Source organism: Talpa europaea, assembly GCF_964194135.1.
Source record: "Talpa europaea genome assembly, chromosome: 8".
Lineage (NCBI taxonomy): Eukaryota > Metazoa > Chordata > Mammalia > Eulipotyphla > Talpidae > Talpa > Talpa europaea.
Genome location: NC_140075.1, coordinates 61,957,887 through 61,981,700, shown reverse-complemented (window position 1 = coordinate 61,981,700; position 23,814 = coordinate 61,957,887). Strand labels below are relative to the sequence as shown.

At 52.2% G+C, this 23,814-nt stretch overlaps 2 protein-coding genes across 4 annotated transcripts; both read left to right on the top strand.

Annotated features, from left to right (window-relative positions):
• Window positions 1–309: 309 nt before the first annotated feature.
• On the top strand, window positions 310–9,638 carry LOC311175856 (uncharacterized protein C14orf93; the record flags this gene model as incomplete). 2 transcript variants are annotated; one of them, XM_084241015.1, is made up of 7 exons in its annotated part: window positions 310–906; window positions 3,294–3,614; window positions 7,532–7,593; window positions 7,822–7,925; window positions 8,581–8,693; window positions 9,219–9,333; window positions 9,454–9,638. In XM_084241015.1, the coding sequence occupies 7 exons, from the start codon at window positions 310–312 to the stop codon at window positions 9,636–9,638; spliced, it is 1,497 nt and encodes a 498-aa protein (XP_084097141.1). The 2 variants fall into 2 exon arrangements, with proteins under 2 accessions (XP_084097141.1, XP_084097140.1); XM_084241014.1 differs by having other exon boundaries at window positions 9,219–9,638.
• A 4,230-nt stretch (window positions 9,639–13,868) lies between these two features.
• AJUBA (ajuba LIM protein) lies at window positions 13,869–21,730 on the top strand (the record flags this gene model as incomplete). Of its 2 annotated transcripts, XM_084240403.1 has the most annotated exons (8): window positions 13,869–14,904; window positions 17,593–17,694; window positions 19,187–19,254; window positions 19,344–19,406; window positions 20,136–20,266; window positions 20,348–20,399; window positions 21,098–21,166; window positions 21,605–21,730. In XM_084240403.1, 8 exons carry the CDS (start codon window positions 13,869–13,871, stop codon window positions 21,728–21,730), a joined length of 1,647 nt encoding a protein of 548 aa, XP_084096529.1. The 2 variants fall into 2 exon arrangements, with proteins under 2 accessions (XP_084096529.1, XP_084096530.1); XM_084240404.1 differs by lacking the exons at window positions 17,593–17,694; window positions 19,187–19,254; window positions 19,344–19,406; ... (2 more) ...; window positions 21,098–21,166; window positions 21,605–21,730 and adding an exon at window positions 17,023–17,066.
• Between the last annotated feature and the right edge of the window lie 2,084 nt (window positions 21,731–23,814).

The following is a 23,814-nucleotide window of genomic DNA, read 5'->3' as shown; positions in this document are numbered from 1 at the left end:
GAAGGCCTTTTTAGGCACCCCCTTTTCAGTAAGGGGTGAACGTGACCCCCATCGTGCGGTGCTGGGGAACACAAGATCTGCAGGCTGAGGAGAGGCAGCCATGGACTGTGTGCCCCTTCAAGACTTGCCTGCTCCTTCACAGAACCCACTGCCTGGTGCCCAGGCTCCTCGGGCCACCCTCCATGAGAAGGGAGAGTGAATGCAGAGAGGCCAGTGCTTCTACCAAGCTTGTGGAGCCCAGTCCACCCGGGACACACCTCTTGGAGCAGTCGGGCAGGGTGAGCCTGGTGGCTACTGCTCGGGTCAGCCATGTCCTTCAGCGCCACTATTCTCTTCTCCCCACCCGGCGGCAGCGAGGCCAGATGCTGCTGCTGTGCCTGTAAGAGCGAGACCAGCGCGGGCAGCACCAGCTCGCAGGGCGGGAACCCTCCTGCCAGCACCCCTATCACGGTGACCGGACACGGCCTGGCAGTTCAGAGCTCAGAGCAGCTCTTGCATATTATCTACCAGCGCGTGGACAAGGCGGTGGGTCTGGCCGAGGCTGCTCTGGGTCTCGCCAGGGCCAACAACGAATTGTTAAAACGTCTCCAGGAGGAGGTGGGGGAGCTGAGGCAAGGGAAAGTGCCCGCCCCTGAGGAAGAGGGGGACAGCCCGGCACATGGTTCCCCTCCTGAGGAGCAGGGGCCCTTCAAGGAGAGCCCCGGGGAAGCCTGCAAGACTGTGACTGCCGCGGAGGAGTGTGACATGGCGGGCAGCGGCGTGCAGGTGGTGATGGAGGAGCTGCCGCAGCTGGGGGCAGCCTCGGCCGGGGGGCCCGGGCCTTTGGGCTTCCCTGGCACCCAGAGGGACCTGCGGCTCCCAGGATGCTCCCTGGCTGCCAGTGAGGGGCCCCCAATCCTCAATCCTGTGAGTATGGCACTGGCAGAACACCGGTGTTACAGCTCCCTGTGCTTTTCCTGGCCGTGCTCTCTTCTTTCTCTTCTGTTTTCTTACCAACCTTAACTTTCTTTTGGTTGCATTTGTGAGAAATCAGAATGGTACCAAGTTTCCTTGGCCTTCAGGAGAGCCGGCACTCGTGTTTTCTTGCTGAATCCTCAGCCTCTTTGGCAGGAGGTCCTTTCTGGTGCGTGTGTGTGTGTGTGTGTGTGTGTGTGTGTGTGTGTGTGTTGCCGGGGCGCCCTGCCCTCCTCCTCCATAGCTCTGCATGGCACCTTCTCCTCCACAGCTGGCGCAGCTGCTCCATGGACTCTGCCTCTCCTGGCGAGAATGCCTGCGGTGCACAGACGGCTCATTCATATTTTATCACGGGCCCTCTGCTTGGCGTGCTTGGCGAGAGGAATTCAGTACAGAGGGATGGGGATGGAGAGGAGAGAGAGACAGAGGAGAGAAGGAGAGAGAAAAGGAAGAGGGAGAGGGAGAAGACAAAGATAATACACAGTGTTACAGGTAGGGACGGAGGCATGTAGAAGGGGAAGGTTGAGGAAGAAGAAAAAGTGAGAAAAAGAGCCTAGAAAAAAGGTGAATCTAAATGGAAAAAGAATTTGTGGGTTCTCCCTGGTGGTGCAAGGGGTTAAGTGTCAGCACTATGAAGCTATCCGCAGCCACTGCCGCTTGAGGTCCATCTCTGGTCAGGGAGGTGACCCACATGGCGCAGCAGACCTCTCCTGTCTCTCCCACTGCTCCCCTCAGCAGTGTATTTCAGTAGATCCACCTGTTCTGCTCCCCACTCTGTCTCTGGTGAATCCTCTCACCCCCTGCACCTCTGGCCTGCACCCCAGCTCTTGTATGCATAAACAAATCTTTTTAAAAAAAAAAAGAATTTGTGCAAGAGAGAGAAAGGGAATGTGAAGTAAGGGGGGACGGAGAGGACAGGAAAGGAAATGAGGAAAAGGAATGGACAATTGAGAGTCAGTAGTAAGAATTATGTGAAGGGAGAAAGGGGGAGGCAGACAAGCAGATTTTGTGAGCAGGAAAAGACATAGATGTGCATAGTCTGTTTCAGTTTCTTTACTGCTCAGGGCCATATGAACAGGAAAATCCAGGCCGAGTAGAGTAAAAACTGCAGAATGTCACACATGGAAGTATGGAAAGGAGATGGAGCAACTATTGAGATCATACAGATGGGAAAATAACAGATGTGTTGTCACTTGAGAGACAGTGGGAGGTCTGTCAACTCTCCCTCTGCCCCTCTCTTTTCTTACTCTCTGAACTCCCAGGCACAGACACCCAGTAAAGAGTAAAGGAGCAGAATATACAGGGTAGATGGGGGCATGGAACCCCCAGCCTAGCTACTGGATCTGAGAGAGGAATCTGTCCAGTCCCCAGGACCCCTCCAGTGCCACTGGTCACTGCTCTCTGAGGGCCAGGCCCTGTGGGTGATGCTGCTGCTGCTCCCTTCAGCCTGTGCCGGCCGGACCATGGGTGCTGGAGGAGGAACTGAGAAGGCGGGAGGACACAGGAGGGTACCAGGCCAGGCGGTGCCCTGAGTTGTGGTTCTTGCAGGCAGGGAAGGCTTCCAAGCCGACAGGATGGAATTAGATTTCACAGCGCAGAAAGCAGCTCACAGGTCTATAAATCTCAGCCTCCTCCCCCGCTCCTTTCTGTGTTGTTCCCCCCACCACCACTTTCACTGTTTTGTTTTCTTGGCTGCAGAAATCCCCCCTCCTTTTTCTTCTTCTCTGTCTCTCCCTTCCTCCCTCCTTCCATTTCCTGCCCTGTATGTCCTTGAGTGAGGGCACAGGCAGGCAAGTGGATGTCAGTGCAGTGACAGGCACATGTGGCAGGATGGGATCACGTTGAGGACACACACTGGCCCCAAAAGGGAATGGGCAGGGGGGCAGTCCGTGCCAGTCTCTAGAGATTTCTGACTTCACATCTCCCTCCTTTGCTTCCATTTTTCTCCTGTTTCTCCTCTTTACTGCTATTTTCTTGCTCCTTCTCTTGCTTGGTTCTCATCACTTTCTCCCCCAATCCTTTTAGACAAAGCACTTGCCTGGCTACATCTCTTATACCCAAAAGTAAAATGTAAATGGCTCCTTACAGAGCAAGGGACCCAGGCCCTGTCCTTGTAACCAGTCCTATGGTAACGGCCCAGCGTGAGTGGCCTTGTACACAACTAATCTTTGCCGGCACTCCCATTGGAGTCCCCGAGAGAGAAGCCATCCACTTGGGACTGTGCTAGAGCCCTCTGCCTCCCTCTCTGTTCACTATCCTTCACCAAAGAATGAAGGTTGACCAGGTTCCCCTAACCTGGCTGGCTAATAGGCTATTCCTTTTTTTTTTTATGTTCTTAGCTGGTGGATGATTATGTGTCCTCTGAGGGTGCAGTACAGCGAGTGCTGGTCCCTGCTTACGCCAGGCAGCTCTCACCAGCCACACAACTGGCCATCCAGTGGGCAACCTCAGAGACAGGGCCAGAAAATGGAACCAAGCTGCCACCGCCCCGGCCGGAGGATATGCTCAGTGCTGCTGCTGCTCTGGATGGTGCCTTGGAAGAGTCAAGCCCTGGGGGAACTGGGGAGCTGAGACACTCTCTAGGATTTACTGCTTCCCCGTGCAGGACCAGAGGGACTGGGCAGAAGAACTCCAGGCGCAAGCGGGATCTGGTACTTTCTGTAAGTGAGCTCAGTTTTATAAATTTTTCTTCAGTCTGGAGAGAAAAGTGAAGAGGGAAGTGTGGGTTGATTTTAAACCACTCTCTTGAATGAATGGTACCTTGAATCCTTCTGGAGTGGGAAGGGTACAGAGAGACAAATTGTTCCATAGTCTTAGGGATAGGTATCTCCCTGCTGTCAGTGGAATGTTTTTCGGCTCTTCCAGATAGATTGATATCTTCCTTTGAACAAGAAAGAAATTATATTACATCTCCCCGTGGTCTAATAATCCTGATGAGAAAATCTTCAAGGGGTTGAGTAGACTGACCACTGAAGGGTATGGCTGGAAGTTGCCTGTGAGTTCTGCCTGCAGGTTAGCTGCTGTGCAGGATAAGCAACAGGGGGCCCCTTGGGCAAAAAAGCCAAGCTGTCCTGAGGTTGTCTCAACTCCCAAAGATGCAGAGGGCCACGAGACACTCGGCTCAGTTTTAAAGATTTAGAGATTCTAACCATCCAAGAGCTCTTGGCAGGGAAAGTACTGACCTAAACCAGTTCTTCCTGAAATCTTGGAATGGCTTAGAGTCCTAGAGACATTGCTAAACACCCTACAGTGCACGGGATGGCCCCACAAAACATCCAGCTTAAAATGTCAGTAGTATGAGGTTGAGAAACCCTCTTCTAGAGTGATCTTCAGTCCCTCAGATCAATTCTGTGTCCCACAGCATCTCTGTGATATTCATAGGGGTGTTCTTTGGCCATAGAATATTCATATTGTCTGTAGTAGGGTTTCCATTCTCTGGATAATGGCTGATATGAACTTGAGAGTCCATCCAACCTAAATCTCATTATATAATGTAGCCCATTTCTTGTTACAATCTTAGTAAAGATTGAGAACAGTTGATTACCATTTATACCTCCTTATTTAGATTATTGATTTCTTCCTTTTCCTTTTTTTAAGAGCCCTTACTCTTACTGTCCCTTTTTTATTTTTCATTGAGGGATCCCCCCCACCCCCAGCAGGGGAGGAAGATACTGTTTGTAATTAGTACCAACTTTTTCTTTTTTTTTTTGAGATTTATTTATGTATGCATACAAGAACTGGGGTACAGGCCAGAGGTGTGGGAGGATGAGGATTCACCAGAGACAGAGTGGGGAGCAGAACAGGCAGATCCACTGAAATACACTGCTGAGGGGAGCAGCGGGCAAGACAGGAGTGGTCTGCTGTGCCATCTAGGTGGTTCCCGGCCAGGGATCCATCTTTTGCTTCAGTGGCTGTGGATAGCTTCATAGTGCTAAGATCTAATCCCTTTGTGCTACCAGGGAGGCCCTTATTATGTTCTATTTTTCCCTAAGCTAATCTGGATACGGTTATATTTTTAATAGTTATTTGTTCCTTGCTTGTTTTTTCTTTTTCTTTTTTTTTCCCAAAGATTTATTTATTTATGCATACAAGAGCTGGGGTGCAGGCCAGAGGTGCGGGGGGCGGGGTGGGGGGAGTAGCGCAGTGAGAGGATTCACCAGAGACAGCGTGGGGAGAAGAACAGGTGGATCTACTGAAATACACTACTGAGGGGAGCAGCAGGCGAGACAGGAGAGGTCTGCTGCATGGGGATCCAACTTGTGCTGCAGTGGATTGCTTCATAGTGCTGAGACTTAACCCCTTGTGCCACCAGGGAGGCCCTAGCACCAACTTGTTTCTAACCTTCATTTCAAATTTTGAATATATTCAGGGAGAGTTTCCTTAACAAGACTAGGGGATGGGGTTAGTTTCTGTGTTGTGAATTTCTAACTCAGTCCATCTATTCTTGCTGTCGGTGATACAAATGGCAGCATAGTCCTAGAAATACATTTCAAGGGATTTCCCAAAACTTTACAGTGTTTAAATCATTAATAAATATGTGATAATCATAATTTGCATGAAGTCAGGATTTCCAGTCACTTCCATTCCTCTCCCTCCTACTGTCTGTAGCAAAAGGTCTGCCTCCTTGCTGCTCTTTGGAGAGCTCAGTGGACCTGGGAACCTCTGGGAGGACATCGTCATGCTTCCAGTACAGTACTGGGAAAGGAGCCCCTGGATCAGCAGGGAATTTTGCTGCCCATAGCAGAGGAAGGTTTAGAATGTCCTTCTGCCAGCCTTGGGCATAGAGGAGAGTTGCAACTCTTCACTAGCCCAACCTTTAACTCTGAGGAGGGATGTGGGCGGCATCTCTCCAATTTACTGAGGCTGCCATGGAGTGCTGCTTGGAATCCAAAAGGGCCAACCCAGAACTCTTAACTCCTTGGAATGCTGCCCATCCCAGCCACCCATTGGGGAAATGTATTTATTTTTAGCTCGCTCAGGCGGTAGGTGAGCCAGCAGTCTTTACAGTCTTAACACTTATGATTGTCTAGAGTATTTTCCCTTTCCACTTCAAGCCTGGTTTGATTTTTATCAGCTGATCTCTTCTAAGCCACTTGAATTGAAAGTATGCAACACCCCCACCCTTTTTTCTTTTTTTATAACTCCAATTCTTTCTGAAGCAGTCATCCCATCTGTTATGATTTCTTAATTTTGGACTTTTCAGAGGTAAAATAAGCTATTCCAATATCAGTCCTTTCTATAGACTGGAGACCCTCGCCATAAAGAATTGATAACACTTTGCTTGTTTGATAGGGTCAGTCAGACATGGAGGTAGAAGTGCAAATGTGGGAATTTTCAAATATTAAGCTGAAGTCCTGAGATTAGAATACGAGTCCATCACCTTGGGACAGTGTGTCTTCCAGGGATTGAAGGAGCTTGAGAGGAAAATATAATCAGAAACAACAAAAGTAAACTTAATAGAAAGACAAGTAAAAACCTACCTTAAAGTTTAAAGAATCAGTGGCAGAATGGTGGAGATAGCCATCCATGTGAACCTGAGCTTGAGCTAACTCCCTGCTTCCTCTGAAAGAGCCCTGTGACACTGCGAACAGGGACAGGGTTGTTCAGGAAGGTAACACCATCTCAGGTTTCATCCCTGGAAGGTGGACTTCCTCTCAGGGACATAATGCTCCCTTTGGCCAGACCCCAACTGATGAGTCAGATTTATTTCCAGCTGCCTTTTTGCCATGAGGAATGCCCGAAGGACTTGGGGGATATTTGGACAAGAGAAGAAAAGACTTGGGGAGTATACAAAAACTGTCTTCAGTATTTCAGGTGCTGTAATAGGCAAAGTGAGCCACATTTTGGAGCGTCTCAGGCAAATCTGACAGAGATGTTCAATAGAATGAGCTGACTGAAAAAGTAGAATGAGCCCACCGATGAAGGTGTGTAAGCAAAGCTAAAAGACAGTCTATTTAACGATGTGAGAGGGAAGGTGGCAGAGTCTCCAAGGTCCTTTCCATTTCGCATTTCCGTTACTTTAGGTTTGTGCTCTTCAGGCCATGGCAAGTGTACCCCTGGGGTCTGTGGTAATATGCAAAGGGGTATGCAAAGCCATCAACTAACCGAGGCCAATTTCCTCAGTCATCGTTTTTACTAGACAATTTTAGAAGACATTTTTATATTAAAGGAAATACAGATATGTTGTAAAGAAAATTTAAAATTTGCAAAAGTAGGGGCTTCGAGCAATATCCACTGCAGTAACCCTGATGTGTGTTCGTTCTGCCATTAGGAGTACTGCTATTAGGAGTATGTTGATGGGAATGTTGGAGACCCTCTAGTGATCCCATTACTTACAACAAGTAAGACCAGAGATGATCCTAGAGTTTTGACACAAACTGAAAGAGGGGAGGGCGGATTCCATTAGAAACACTAATTCGGAAAATCTTTCCGGCTAGGAAAGATCACTCACAGGAGTATTTCCCAGACAATGAAGGATTCAGGCCAAGAACCCTGTAGGATCAATGTCTAGAGGCCAGAGGAGGGTTTCATCATATCCACTCCTCGCTTGATTCTGTGTTTGTTTTTTTCCCCCTAGAAATTGGTCCACAATGTGCATAACCACATCACCAATGACAAGAGGTTCAATGGGTCTGAAAGGTATGATTCTCTTGAGGGAAAAGAATCACAAGGTACTTTGCCAAGGAGAGGGAGTTAAAGGGGCTGCTCCAGGATAACACGAGGCTAAGACTTTGATCTCACTGTTGCCCCTTGTATCTTGTTGCCGGCCATGGAGGAATCTACCACAAAGTTCATTAGTGCTGGGAAACTGTTTGTCTGGCTCTTCAAAAGCTGACTGCCTTATTATAATCACTCTCTTTGTGACAGCATCAAGTCATCTTGGAATATTTCAGTAGTGAAGTTCCTTCTGGAAAAGCTCAAGCAGGAGCTGGTGACCAGTCCCCACAATTACACTGATAAGGAGCTGAAAGGTGAGAAAAACTGAGCTAACTCTACTTTATCCTTTTTCCATTCCCTGTTCTTGGTCAGAGGAGAAAAAGGCATAATGGAGATGATTTAGGTGGTTTTGAAAATAGTGGACTTTAAAAAAAAATCTTCTGACTGTTCTTTTCACCTACAATATTTACAGAATTATCTCTAATTGCCTTTTTATTCCCCCACTCACTCTGGAATGAAAGAGGAAAGAGGAAAAGGCCTGAATCCAGGGTGTTAGGGAAAGGAGGTCAGAATCCAGGCCTGCCCTTTTGTCCCTAAGTATTACATCCTGCCTTTCTACCTTCCTTGCTCTTCTTTTATTTGTCTGTAGCTAACCCTGAAGCATTAAGAAAGCTTCTGCTAAAAAAGTACTTGTAATCCACTATCAGAATAGGAGTAGGTTTAAGTGGGAGTAATTTACAGTAGCAACCAGGGTTGTCTTTTTCTAGTAGAAGGAGATATGAAGGAGTTGTTGTTGGAGATGGAGGTGTGCAAAGATTGCTACACCAAAGAGGAGTAAATAGATGCTGTTAGTGATCAGTACCCCCAAAAGCCCCTCATCTAAATAGTGAGTCTCACCCTCCCAACCAATAGCATGAGGGCAGAAGAAATGGGCTCTGGAGGACCCTGCTTTCTGCTCCCTCCCCACAGGAGCATGTGTAGCCTATTTCCTTACTAAGAGGCGTGAGTACCGCAACTCCCTGAACCCTTTTAAAGGCCTGAAGGAAAAAGAGGAGAAGAAACTTCGAAGTCGCAGATACCGGGTAGGTTTCAAGGCCGACTTTTTTTTTTTTTTTAAATACAAGAACCGGGGTAAAGACCAGGTGTGCGGGAGGGTGAGAGGATTCACCAGAGACAGAGTGGGGAACAGAACAGGCAGACTGACTGAAATACACTGCTGAGGCGAGCAGCGGGCGAGAAGGAGAGGTCTACTGCTCCATGTGGGTTGCTTTGCGGCCGGCGGGATCTAACCAGCACTGCAGAGGCTGCGGACAGCTTCTTCGTAGCACTGCGCTCAACCGCCTGCGCCACCAGGGAGGCCCTCAAGGCCATCTTTTATCCCTAATAAACCACAGTGGAAAGCGCCACACACATGGCAGCTGAGGGTTAGGAGCCAAGAATGTGAGCAGATAAAGAAGGAGGAGGGAGAGCCTGTTCTCAGACTTCACTTGGGGACTGGGTTCTCTCAGGCACAGATATCACTGTCTCTGCCCCACTCAGATCCTTTCCCTAAACTTAATCTATAGTTCGTTGCTCATCCTAATCTTCATCTTGGGCTCCTACCTCAGCTTTTTGCCAATCGGTCCAGTATCATGAGGCATTTTGGACCTGAGGACCAGCGCCTGTGGAAGGATGTGACAGAAGAGCTGATGTCAGACGAAGAGGACAGTCTCAATGAGCCAGGTGTCTGGGTGGCCCGGCCTCCCCGGTTCCGGGCCCAGCGCCTCACTGAGCTCTGCTACCACCTGGATGCCAACTCAAAGCATGGCACTAAAGCCAACCGTGTGTATGGGCCTCCTTCAGACCGGTTACCTTCAGCTGAGGTCCAGCTTCTCCCACCAGAACTTTACAATCCTAATTTTCAAGAAGAGGAAGATAAGGGAGGTGATGAGAATGGACCTGTCTCCCCCTCTTTTGACCAACCCCACAAAACCTGCTGCCTTGACTTGAACTCATTCATAGAAATCAAGGTGGAAAAGGATGAGTGAAATCTATAACCTAGACCGAGTCCTGCCGCTCATCATGTCTCAGCAGTGGGACTCCCCAGAATAACGGATGTCCTGTACAATCTGAGAAAGCAAACCTGCCTCTCTTCTTAACACAGGCCCCACTGGAAGGGGAAGCTGGCAGCTCTGGTGGGATTAAAAAAAGAAGGGACACATCTAGAAGCGAGAAAATTCCCCCCACTGTGAATGACAAGACAGACAATGCTTATTCCTAAGCATAAACAGTGCCTCAGAGGAATCTGGGATGAGAAAAGGAGGATGGGTCTAAGAAACATGAGGCCTTCTTAACATGTGCCCTGGTCTCTGAGTTGTTTTTCCCCATTTCCCTCAAAGCCCTGGGGAAGCAGCTGTGTTGTACCTCTGCTTCCCCAGCACTGCTGGTCTTGCTCTGCAGTGGAAGCAGCACTGAAGCAGTCCAGGGTAACACTGCCACCTGGTGGGCAGCTTTGGCCATGGGCTGAGTCTTCTGAGTAAGGCACTGTTTGGGAATTGAGATCTAGTTATAATAGCTATTGTTTATTGAATTATATAAAGCAGATTTTATTATTCCCATCTTACACATGAGGAGATTAAGGCTTAAAGTGTTCCCACACCTCACCTGCAGGTGCTCTCCCACCATGGGACTAAGCAGTATAGATAGGGCTTTGTAGCTATTTCTTTTTTTTTTTTTTTTAAAAGAAATCCACTTCTTTTTTTTTTTAATTTTTTTTTAATAGAGGCATGCTTTATTTATTTGTTTGCTGGTTTGTTTGTTTGTTTTGTTTATACATGCACTGGGTACAGTCAGAAGTGCGGGAGGGAGGGTGAGAGAATTCACCAGAGCCAGAGCGGGGAGCAGAGCAGGCAGAAGGACCGAAGTACACTGCTGAGGGGAGCAGCGGGCGGCAGGAGAGGTCTGCGCGCCATGTGGGACCCTCCTCCGGTGGCCGGGGAGCAGCCGGGGATCAAACCGGCGCCGCAGAGGCCGCGCTCAGTTTCGCAACCCAGCGCTCAACCGCTGCACCACCGGGGAGGCCCTGTAGCTATTTCTTAGTCCTGTCAGCCACGCTGTATTTTGATGAAGGTGTGTGTGCACACGCACATATAGGCACGCACACACTCACGCAAAATATGTGCATTTTGTATGGACAAAATATATTGACTGTCTACTAGGTATGAGGTATTGTGCTAGGTGCTATGGATATACTGTTCGCCAGTTAGTGACCGGAGGCTTTATTGTCCAGTCAGGAATTCAGGCAGTTAAATAGGCAATGAAATGAACTGTGATTAGGGTGATGGCAGGGGAGCATGGGGTGCAATGGCAGTGTACAGCATGGAGAGCTAGCCTACTCTGGCAGTCTGGGAAAGTTGCTTAGAGCTGTGTTCAGACTGATACCTGACAGATGGGGAGGAGTTAACCACAAAGGAAGGGGAAGGGGAATGTTCCAGACACAGGCAACAGAAAGCACAAAAGTCCAGAGGCAAGAGAACACACAGACAAGGTGAAATTTCACTGCAGAACAATTTGGGGAGGGGAAGATGCTGAGAAAAGCTGGAGAGGTATAGAGACCTTATAAAATAAATAGTACAGACTTTATAGTTCAAGGGCAATGAGAAATCATTGAAAAGTTTGAAACAGGGAAACCATATGATCAGCTTTGTGTTTTAGAAGCATTACTTGACCTCAAATGTAAGATGGGCTGGAGGAATAAAGTCTTGGCAGGGAGACTTTTGCAGTGGTTCAGAGAGAAAAGCTGCCATATACAATGGAGATGAGGAGAGGGCAGATTTGAAAAATATTTAGGAAGACTTGATGGGACTTGGTTGGATCTGAGGTTCGGGAAGAGGACATAAAGTTTTTGGCCTAAGCAGCTAAGTGGTGCCATTTACTCAAGGAATACTGGAGGAGCCAGTTTCGGGAGGTAGGGGAGATGAAATCAGGTTAGGGTGTTTTATATCTCAGACAACCACGTGGACATGTTCGTTGTCAGTTGAGTTTTTAAGTCTAAGAAAATCTGGGCTAGAGATATGTATTTGGGAGTCATCTGTGTATAGAGGTGGTAATTAAATCATGGTGATGGAGGTTAGGTCCCATGGGCTCCTGGCTCCAGTTCAGACTGTGGAATGGTATGAGCACTACTGGTGCATGCCCCATCTTTGCACCTTTCTGCTCACTTGTCTCTGCTTCTTTAGCCCTGAAAACAGGTCATTCATCCCAACTGTGCTCACTGCTGCCACCACCAACTTCTGGACTGGGCTTCTCAGTTTTTCATAAGTTATTCCCATCCTCACCCCAGAGGAGCAACACTTCCAAATATTAGAAGCTGGGTGGATAGGTCAGATGTAAGTAATTAAAAGGAAGAATCCATGTTCTCTTTTTCCACCCGGAGGCAGGAAAGGAGGGAGAGCTTTATAGTTAATGGAGGCTTACAGCAGGTTCTGGATGTGACTTGACAGACAGTTCCCCTTCCTAGGAATGCCCTCAGTTCTCCTGCTACCTATTTTGACAGTAAAGGCTCCTTTGGGTGAAAGAAAAGCTATGAATCTGAAGGGGGAAACAGAGAGGCTGATTCTCTGGAGAGATGAGGTCAGGGAGACAGTGCAGCTAGGACAAAGCAGCCAAATAGTTTGTGCTAAATTAATTTCCCCAAAGATATTAGTCACCTTTCCTATCCCATCTCTTAAGGCTACACTAAGATTGTAAAAGGTGTTCAAAATGTTGAGATGAAAATAATATGCACGGTTTGTTTGCATATAATTCTCATACTCATTTACTATCTAAATGCAAAGGAGTCGTTTTCTTTCTCCAGTTTTCTTCCCCTGGCTCTTGCTAGCCTGGGCAAACTGCTAGCCTGGGCAAAGTCAGCTGGCTGGCATTTAATGAGATATGTTCAGCCTCAGCCCTGGCTCCTTTTATTTATTTTTTATCTTTCTAGTATAGTCCATATTAACCACTTTTCCTTTTCCACTCTCATTGTTTTGACTTGCCATTGTCTCCAAACAACATTTCCTCCTCTTCCTTCCTCTTAATACTTACTCTTCCCTGCCATTCTCCTTTGCGCCAAACCAAGGCGGGTAGAGGCTTTCGCTAGACCTAAAACCTGGTCTATACCCAGAGCCGCCTGAAATACTTGCTAAAAATCTCATTTCCCAACACCAGGGGGTGTTTGTCCACCCCTCTATCTGCCCTACCCTGAACGCAGAGCTGGGGCTCAAACCTTTTCCTCCCTCTTTTCCATAGACATCAACGCTCCCTCCCGGCACAGAGCTTTGGGTTGAGAAAGTGGTGGCTCTTTACTGCAGTTTATCTATTTGCCTCTCATTCTCTAATAATTTTTTCTTATCCCGGTCATCCTTCGGTCCCCCCACCCCATCCCCTTAGCTCTGGCCCTCCCTTTCTATCACTCAGTCCCCACCTCCTCTCTACGAGGGCTCTCTCGCCGTTCTGGGCTCTTCACCGAGCGCCTCTTGACCTCTGCATGCATCTACCTTTCTCCCCCCTCCCCGCATGCCCCTTCCCAGCCAGCCTCGGCCGCACCCCCACTGCTCCCCGAACTAGGAACAAAGTCACGGTGTTTGCGCAGAGCCAGCCTCGCGCCTCCCGATCTGAGGCCGGCATTCCCCAGTGCCCCTCCGCGCATTCCAGCTGCAAACAAAGAGTTCCCGCCCCCCACCCCCACTTTTTCCCGTTCCAATTCTCGAGCGATGCCGCGGCCGCTGCCCAACCTGCCCCTCGCCCGCCTCTCCCGGCCGCGGCCGCGGCCGCTCTCCTCCCGCAGGGCCGCCCCGCCGCCCGGCCGCCGGATCCCTGCGCGGAGCCCCGCTCCCCTGCGCGCGGCGCTCCGCCCCCCGGAAAGTAGATCCGGCCGGGCAGACAAAAGTTTGGGAGAGAAGTTGGGGCTGCGCTGAGTGTGGGAGCGCGGGGGGCGGGGGCCCGGGAGAGCGGGGCGGCCGGGAGCGTCGCTGCCGGAGCCGCCAGAGCCGCGGACGGGACAGCGGCGCGCGGGCCCCTCTCGCCCCGCGGAGCCCCTGATGCGCGGGGGGCAGCAGCCCCTCTCGCCGGGGGATGCTCTGGGGCTCTTGGCACCCGGCATCCGGGCCGCCCGCTGAACCCCCCGCGCCTACCCCGTGCCCCCGGGGAGCCGAGGTCCGGCCGCAGGGACCGAGAAGCGGCAGCCCAGACGCCGCGGGGCGCCGGGCGGGGCGGGGGCCGGCGGCCCCGGGCCCGAGGGCATGGAGCGCCTGGGGGAGAAGGCCAGTCGCCTGCTGGAGAAGTTAAGACTTTCGGACTCCGGCAGCGCCAAGTTCGGCCGCAGAAAGGGTGAATCTAGCCGGGCTGGGTCTGATGGGACCCCCGGCCCTGGCAAGGCGCGCCAGAGTGGTTTGGGGGGCCCTAGGAAATCAGGGCCCCGTGGAGCTGCTGGGGCACCTGGGGATGAGCCGCTGGACCCAGCCCGGGAGCAAGGCCCCCTGGACGCTGAGCGGAACCCGCGCGGCTCCTTTGAGGCTCAGCGCTACGAAGGTTCCTTTCCCGGGGGGCCTCCTCCCACCCGGGCCTTGCCTCTACCTCAGTCACTGCCCCCCGACTTTCGGCTGGAGACTTCGGCCCCGGCCCTGAGCCCCCGCTCCAGCTTCGCCAGCAGCTCCGCCAGCGACGCGAGCAAGCCGTCCAGCCCGCGGGGCAGCCTCCTGCTGGACGGGGCGGGGGCCGGCGGCGCCGGGGGCAGCCGACCCTGCAGCAACCGCACCAGCGGCATCAGCATGGGCTACGACCAGCGCCACGGCAGCCCCCTGCCCGCCGGGCCGTGCCTGTTTGGGCCCCCCCTGGCCGGGGTGCCGGCGGGCTACTCCCCGGGAGGGGTGCCGTCCGCCTACCCGGAGCTCCACGCCGCCCTGGACCGACTGTGCGCCCACCGGCCCGCGGGCTTCGGCTGCCAGGAAAGCCGCCACTCGTACCCCCCGGCCCTCGGCAGCCCGGGAGCGCTGGCCGGGGCCGGAGTGGGCGCGGCAGGGCCCTTGGAGAGACGCGGGGCGCAACCCGGACGACACTCGGTGACCGGCTACGGGGACTGCGCCGCGGGCGCCCGGTACCAGGACGAACTAACAGCCCTGCTGCGCCTGACGGCGGGCACCGCGGGGCGAGAAGCCGGCGCCCGCAGGGAACACTCGGGGATTGAGCCGTCGGGTCTGGAGGAGCCGCCGGGCGCCTTCATCCCGGAGGTCGCCCGGGTCCGGATGCGGGAGCCCGAGGCCAGGGAAGACTACTTCGGTGAGTAGGACGGAGGGCCGGGCACGCGCGGGACGCGCCGCCGCCTGCGCCCGGCGCCCCCTGCTCTGATGGCCCCAGTGGCGAGAACTGGGAGGTTGGGGGTAGACCCCCGGGCCGGGGAAACTGGCAGGAGGGTTTTAGATGGGTCGGGGTTTTATATGAATCAGGGGCTCCATAGCCCTAGTAAACGCAACCTCTCCTGGGCATCTTGGGAGCCTCGGGGCTTTGCTGTAGAAGGCATCGTAGGGAGGGGACCAAGGGAGGCTGTGAGCGACTCCCCCATCCCGCTCCCCCCTTCGCGGCGGTGCCCCTGCAGGCTTCCGCGCGCCGCGCCCCCACCCGGGCCCTGGCTCCGCCCGCAGGAATTCGGGGAATGCGCGGGTGGGGGGGCGCCCGGGCGCGCCGCGTGCGTGCCGGCTCCTGCCCGGGCGCTCCAGGTGCCTGCGGGCGGGGCTCGCCGCGCGGCGCGGGGTGCAGGGCGGGGTGCTGGGGGCCGCTTCCTAGCACGCGCGGAGCGGTGGCTACCGTCCCGGAAAGGGCGCCTGGGAGGGAGGATGGGGCGCCTGGGGAGCAGGAATACTGCTGCTGCTGCCGTGCCGGGGCCCTGGCTCCAGACGGGCATGGGCGTTCTAGCTTCTGTTTTCCCATTCTCCGGAAGTCAGGGCAAGAAGCCGTGCCCCGGGGATGCCATCGCCCCTGGAGGGATGAAGACCCCGTGTAACTTCAGTTTTGGCCATAACCTGCTTAGAATTCAGGGTAGAGGTAGCCCCTTTCTAGCTACTGCTGTTAAGGAAACCTGGTCGCTGGTCCTTGCTTCCCTTTGAGAAGTATTAATTGAAAGTATGTCTCTGCCACGGGGGTGGTAGTGAGTGGGGGAGATAATGTGGTATCGAATGATCTTCTAACCAAGACCCACAGGCACCGCTTCACTCTGTAAAGAAATGCCCATCTGATTGTGATGGGAAGTACAGAGAAAAGTGGAGAGCTCACCCCCACGGCCGTTGGCCTCAGTTTTCCAGGCCGCTGCTCACTTCTCTCACCATCCATGTTCCTGCACTGTAACCCCCACAGACCCCTGTGCTAGAAATGTGAGTAGGGAAAGGAACAGAACAACCAGGCAAGACAGGTTGGGAGGAGATTCAGAGGTAGCAGGGCTGTAGGCTTGGAAGGGCCCTGCCTGGTTCAACCCCAGTTTCCCCCCTGAGAGAGGAAAACCCTCAGATGATCTTTGGTCAAGGGAGACTAAGCAGCAGGATCCTTTTAGCAGTTTCCATTTGAGACCCAGGAGAAGTGGCTATTGGGTGGCAAATTTCTTTGGCTAAACCATGAGAGCCGAAAGGAAGAGAAGCAGTCAGGGCGCAGCATAAGAGGGCAGGAAGAACATAGGTGTGGATATGCTGGGTTAGAGTTGGTGAGATGGACATGCCTGAGCAGTTTGCTCTTGTCTTCTCATAGTGTCCACGGTTTCCCGAAGAAATGGCTCCAACAGGGTTCCCCCTGGCATGGCAGCCTTGGGGCAAATCTCCCCTCCCATGAGATGCCACATTCTGACTTCAGAGGTAGCACCTCTTCCCCAGTGGTCAGGTTGCCTCCTCTACAGGACCCCCAGCCTGACTGTACCCTCCTTCTTCTGTTCCTAGTAGGGGCCCTCTTCCTTGGCTCCAGCCTTGCCCAGCTGCCGGAGGGTGGGAGCAGAACAGGCCTGGGCCCATCAGTGGCTGCAGCTGCTGCACGGGCTCCCAAGGCCCTGGGCAAAGACTGGGATGGGCCCCAACAGGCAAGGAGTGTGGCACAGTGCCGAGGGGGAGAGGTGGGGTGGGGTGAGGCGGGCCCGTTGGGATCTGCTCCCCAAAGACAGGCCCTAGCCCTCACTCATGGGCCTGGAATTGGGGAGTGGAGGGAGGAAAGAACACACCCAGGAAAGGCGGGTGCCAGAGCCAGGTGTGTGTATTTGGGGGGAAGGGGGTGGCATATCAGGGAAGCGCAGTTCAGCTCTGTATCTCCCATGATAGACGATGACAGGAAGATATTAGGGGTTCTGCCACCCTTCCCCCCCTTCCTATGCAACCCTCAATCCCAAGAACACACCCTGCATTCTCAGCAGCCACCTCCCCACAGGAGTCACGCTCACGTGGTCCCCTCTGCACAGGGCCCTCTGCTGAGCCGGATCCTTCTTGCTTTCCTTGGAAGCCTGAAGGTGTGGAGCAGAGAAGTCATTCTACAGCTGAATAGCAGCTCCTTTTACAGATGGGGAAACCGAGCTCCCAGAGAGGGCCTAGCCTACTTTCTCTAGCAAGTTTTTTAAGTCTGCTGCGGGCCCTCAAGGACTGGTATCTGTTTGGTTACAGTGAGAGTTCCTTGCCTATTTAATCTTTTCTCCTCAGCAGAAACTAAGCACCTAAAGGCCAGGGACCAGGAGTGTGTTTTTGACTTTCTCCAGTTTTTCCATAGTACTGGGCACAGTGTTTTTGCTAGGCACAAAATAGATGTTCAGAAAATATCTGTTGATTAATCAGTAAACATGAATGGATTTGCCCAGCCAAGACTTTGCTGCATCCCACTTCTCAGTACCCTCTCTTCCCAGAAGGGAGCTCATTAAAGGGACTGGTGATCCTAAAAGATTGAGAATCCCTGGTTTTGAGCTGGGGGAGCAGGGTGTGATGCTGACAGCCTCTTCTCTCCCTGCAGGCACCTGTATCAAGTGCAACAAAGGCATCTATGGGCAGAGCAACGCCTGCCAGGCGCTGGACAGCCTCTACCACACCCAGTGCTTTGTCTGCTGCTCCTGTGGTGAGTGCAGCCCCCAGGCCCCTACATGCATACTCACACGGGCCTGCGGAAACGGGAGCAGAGTCTCCTCATTTGTTCACAGAGTAGTTGTCCCACCATGTGCCTGGATGTCCACTGCTGCCCACCTTCTCTCCTGCTCCTTCCTCTATAGCACCTGGCCCTCCCACCCCCAAAGTGGGTCTGCTGTCTGAAGTGAAGTTCTCCCTTCCTCTGTTCAGCCTCTTTCCTCCCCTCTGTTCCTCCTTTCTTCTGCCTCCCTGCTTGCCCAGTCTGGACTCCAGCCCGGCCCTCGGCCTCAGCCTCCTCTTGGTGGGGTTTGGTCTTGGGCAGCCAAGTTGCCTGGGGCGACAGTGAAAGACTGGAATGTGGGAAGGGGGGTGGTGGGGGTGGGCTGGGGGAGTATGGGGGCCATGGGGGGGGCGGAGTGGGGGGTTTTCTCTTGGCTGGTCAGAGTTCAGCCACCTCGCTAGAGTGCAGGCCACCAGGCCATGCCAAGCTGATGACATCACGCTCCAGGAATGCCCGTTGCTGTTAGCTCAGGAGGCCCGCCTGGAGGGGGGGTGGGTGCTCCCAGTGCCCTTAACTCCCCAGCCCTTCCCTCACCTCTCTCATTACCCCCTCCCCACTGCTTACCCACTCTGATTCCTTTGCTAAACCTTTAATCTCCTATCTGCCTGCCTGACTCCAGGCTCAGCTCTTCTCTCACCCCCACACCCCGCTCTGCCTGGTTCTCTTTAGGTTCATCTGTCTGTCTGTCCTTCTTCTGGGTATGTCTCTTTCCTTCTCTATACCCTTGTGTCTCCTGAGTTTCTGAGTCAGTTTTTCTAGACCACCAGGCAGAGCTGGAAGTGGAGATTTTGAGGAGCAGAGAACAGAGGTGGGCAACCCTCCTGTCCTCCACCCGGTTCTCAGTCCTCCCCCATCTCAGGTGATTTAGACTCCCTGGAGCAGATGGTCCCTGTCACTCCACTGCCTTCTGACCTCTGCAGAGCCTCTCCCCGGAAGGAGGCTGACAGGCTGGGAGAGCAGGATAGCTCTTCTCAGGCAAAGAGGTGCCTTGGTTGGAAGGTCCCAGAGGGCAAGGCCTGGATGACGTGATGGTCTCCGCGCACATTGTACGAACCTTCTGGGCTCCTTCACATTCTGCAGCCCTGGTTGGTTCTGCTTTCTCAGATGGCTCCCAGGCACTGGGCACTGGAGAGGAGGGTGCTGGTTTAGGGGAGGGTCACTGAAAACTGTTGAGGAAGCAGGAACTGAGGAACAGAGGAGAGGAAGCAGAAGAGAGGGGAATTTGGCAAGGGTGAGACCAGAGCAGATTGGAATTGCATCAGATGGATTGTGTGGGGAGGGAGGTCAGGCAGCAGGTGGAGGACAAGCGCTAAAGTTCAGATTTAAATACATCATGCAACACTGGGGAGCAGTGACCCTGCAGCAGGGGAAACCCTGTGCCTGGGCCCCGGGATTGCCTACAGCCCTTGTCTGCTGCTTCTAGGGCGAACTTTGCGCTGCAAGGCTTTCTACAGCGTCAATGGTTCTGTGTACTGTGAGGAAGATTATCTGGTGAGTGAGGGATCCCCTGGGCCTGGAATGGGGTCCACCCACCAGGTCATTCTCAGCTTTTTACGACTCCCTTGGTCTTTTCTTCTTAGTTTTCAGGGTTCCAGGAGGCAGCTGAGAAATGCTGTGTCTGTGGTCATTTGATTTTGGAGAAGGTAAATATAGTGTTTTTGGCTGAGACTCTGTGAGCCTGAGGGGCTGATGAGTGGAATCCAGGGCTAAATGGGTACTGAGAAAAGGCAGGGGGGGGAAACTCATCACCAGCTAAATCACTTTCATCTCATTCCTACATAAGCAGCTGTTTACAGTGTCTGCCTATGGGATCAAGTCTAGACCCCTGGTCCTGCTGTCCTCATGTTTCCCTGATCTGGCCTCTCCTAAACTGTCGGCGAGACCAGGCCACCAGCCTGAGCTAGGAGCATGGCATGGGGTCCTGGGTCTTAACTCCCTTTCTGTTTCTGACTGGCATCGTTTGGAACATAGTTTTCTTTCCTGCAAGAGAGGAGATTGGATTACATCAGTGGTTTTCAACCCCAGCAGCTTAGCAGATCACCTAGTGTCCAGCTCTGGGGGCCCTGTTGCCTGGGTCATCACCAGAGGTCGTGACGAATACTTATGGGGTGGGACCCAGGCAGTGATGGGCTCTAAAAACTTCCTGGGTGATCCTAATGCAGCCAGGCCTGGTTGCGATGGCCCTGGGTATGCGCTAAGACTTTTTCAGGGTCTCTGTCTCCATTTTAAAACTCCCTGGTCACCTTCAGTTGTGGAGCATTGTTCCTGGAGGCTAGCAGGGGGTGGGATGAGATGAGTGGGAGCAGCAGGGTAATGGGTACTTGGGGAGCCAGGACTGGAGGGAGACTGATTCTCCTCCCGCCACGAGCCAGATCCTGCAGGCGATGGGGAAGTCCTACCACCCAGGCTGCTTCCGATGCATCGTTTGCAACAAGTGCCTGGACGGCATCCCCTTCACAGTGGACTTCTCCAACCAGGTGTACTGTGTCACTGATTACCACAAGTGAGTCCGCCCCTTGGGGTGTGGTGTGGAACTGGGCTCGGGGCTTCCCCAACCTCAGCTCATCTCTGTCCTTTCTTACAGAAATTATGCTCCCAAATGTGCGGCCTGCGGCCAACCCATCCTCCCCTCAGAGGTCAGTATGTCTGGGTTCTCCTGCAAGGCAGCCAGTGCAGCTGCCTCTGGGGAGGGAATGGGGACATGTGGTCTGACCTCCCTTGGGAAACGGTGGTGCTGAGGAATGTACTCTGCAAAGATTCCCGTGTGACTCTGCTCTCAGGGTCATCACCCTGACCCTAACATCCGGGCCTAGACATGTCTGACAGCCTCCCTGGGCTCAGGCGCCATCTCTTCCGTACCAGTCCAGAGGAGGAAAGGTCAGGGTCACTCTATCCCAGATGTAGGGCCTGGGGAAAGGTGGGGAGAATCCTTGGGGCTATAGGAAGGGTTCAGAGATGATTTATGCTCGTGCACCTAGGGTGTGCCAAGGGGGAGAAGCAGTCTTACTGGATCGCCTGTACCCGGCTTAGCCTTCTTAATTTATCATGCCTGCCTTTTTCCCTTCCTCTGCTTTCCCCACAACTGGGAGAGCTAGGTTAGGCCAGACTGGGCTCCTAGACAGCAGGGTCAGCTCCATCAGGGCACTGAACCAATGCCAAGGAAGGGAAGGGAGAAGGTTCCAGTAGAATTTATAAAGGCCGTCTCAGAGCTACACAGAGGCTCTGGACGCTTTTATATGATCTTCCCATTAGTGCGTGTGGGGGGTGGTCTGTTAGGGGAGGATGGAGTTGGTGTCATGCTCCTCTTATCCCCATGGGGGTCTGCATGTTTCAGGGCTGTGAGGACATTGTGAGGGTGATTTCCATGGATCGAGATTATCACTTTGAGTGCTACCACTGCGAGGTGAGTGTTGGGGTCAGGGCCCCTGGAGAATTTGGAATGGGGCTAAGGGAGGAGTCAAGTTCTAGAATGACTTTCATCTGCAGGGCATGGAAAACCAGCAAGGTGCTCCTACCTATCTGTAGTCTCTTTTATCGCCATCCAGCCCCTCTCGCTGGTCCGGGGGTTTAGTCTTTGCTGAATCTGGCTTCTCCAGCCAGTCAAGATCAAACTAGGACTCCAGGTAACTGCTGGAAAGGGGAGCCTGTCTCATTGTTTCTGCTAGAGCAGCGGCACCTGGTGTCCAGCTGAGGTATTTTCTCAGGTTTCTCTTCGGGATGGCCATCCTTCCAACTCCACCTCCTTTCTTCCAGTCATTAAGAGTCTGGTATTGAGCAAGGCAGACTTTCAAGATGCCTGAGGTGCCTGAGCTGAAGTGAACTAGGTGTCCTTTTCCCCTAGGACTGCCGGATGCAACTGAGTGATGAGGAAGGCTGCTGCTGCTTCCCTCTGGATGGGCACTTGCTCTGCCACGGCTGTCACATGCAGCGGCTCAGTGCCCGACAGCCCCCTGCCAACTATATCTGAACTGCAGTCACTGCTGCTGCCATCACAACCGTTGACAAATTCCTCTGGCCAGTGGGCCCCTCCAAGGCCAGTCGCGGCAAGGAATGTACTTACTCCGTAGGCCTGGCAGAAGAGTCCTCTGGGGAGGGCCCCAAGGGCCAGAGACCCAAAGATTGTGACATTCCAAATGGACAGTAGAGGAGGACACTTCGAATTTCAAGGGCAGAGTTGACTGGCGCTCCTTCCACGTGTGCAACATGTGCTATCTAGCATATACTCAGGCACACAGAGACGGGTCCCAGTGCTTTCTAAACACCTGATTCTAGTCTTTGCGTAAGTCAAGCAGTGTTCTGGTTCTGGATTAGAGGAAGACAGGATATCTAGGAGCTCCTCACTCTTACACCTTAAGGGGTATAAGCATCTTTTCTCTGTATCTGAATGAAGAGGTGGAGACTCTGGACTTTATTAAAGGAGTTATTTCTTGGCCACCTCCTCTCTGATGACTAGGAGAACGGCTCACCCCTCTGCTGGGGTTGGGGTCCAGCTCTGGGGGGGCCCTATTGCCTGTAACTCAGGGACTCATGTGGGCTTGGAGAGGCTAGCTGGGTGCCTGTACTTGGTCCCTCTTCTCAGATGGGGGAGAAATGACCTTGCATGCTCCCAGGTTCAAGTGCACTGAGCCCTCCAGCACATGGGTGGATTCACACACACAGACACATACACAAACACGGATACTTGTACTTGTACTCCATTCCTCTCAGGTCACTCACACTTGTTTCCCTGTCAGTATAGCTCATACTCTAGTAACCTAGTCATGTAGACCTGCCACCTCTCAGAGGGATCCAGGTTACATCCACTGCAACCTGCCAGCCCTGACACTCTGGGGAGCCAGAGGGAAAAACAGATTTGGTTCCAGCCAGTGTGGCTACAATTGTTTCACCTAAAGCTAAGTCTCTTATAGCCAGTTCACAGTGGAAAACTTGTTTGCTTAAAGTTCAGCTCACTTAATGACCGGTTTGCCAACTGCTCAGTTCCTTGCTGGATGTTTTTATATCTGTTTAGGTGTCCGTTCTCTTTTTGTGATGCTTTGGGTATTTCAAGGACTTGTATGTATTCATCCAAGAGTACTTCCGAATTATTATTAGCAGCATAAATTTATCAAATTTGCAGCACTTTGTAAATGATGAGATTGCTTTCTACCTGTATGGATATCTTTTGCTATCTTATTTACTTTTTAAAAAGTTTAAAGTTTCTAGCAATAAATATAATTGGTACAGACATTTTGTGTATAATTTTTTGTTTCTTAATCCAATATTTCTTTACAAAGCAGATGCCTGGAAAATTGTAATAGAGCTTAATATGACTTTGGTGCTTGGTCTAATTTCTACATTCCTATTAAAATGCCAATATATTCTAAACAAATGAACAGGGGTATGGCACATTCAGCTGACTGGCAATGGAAGGTTATAGAGACAACAGCAACAAAAAGCGAGAAAGCGTTGAATCTGCTAAATCCTTAAATGCTGCAGATTTGATAAATGTTTTAGACTAATTGCCTCTAGGTGAATTGGTTTTAGGCTAATTACTCTGATAATCTTTGATCTTTAATCTTCATTTCTGTCACTCAGTGTTTCATATTGGAAATGACTCCTGAGAACAGAAAAGCCACAGTTAGGGGTGATTCTAAGATGACTGTACCGACCACCCTGAAAATTGCCTGGAAGAGGTCTATGAATGAGAGTGGGAGTGGGAGCAGGTGTTAAGATTCATAGAGAACCAGGGGTATGGGGATGTATTATTTTTAAGGGATAAATATTCTGAAATGAGTTCACTTGTTCTGCAGCTGGGGTTGTTTCTCCTGAACTGTTAACTATTAATTAAGTAAATACAAAGACCGTGACTGAGATCCTTTCTCGGCAGACTGCTCCAGGTCTGGGAAATCCAGATAAGCATGTATTGCTTTACATCCATCCCTTGAGTTCTGTCTTTCACTCTTGGGGGTGTTATCTGCTCTGTTACTCTTACCCTTTGTCTCTTATTCTGATTTAGGCTCCATACATTGTTCATTGTCCTCTGTTCCAGCCTTGGGGCTCCCCAAAGGCTCT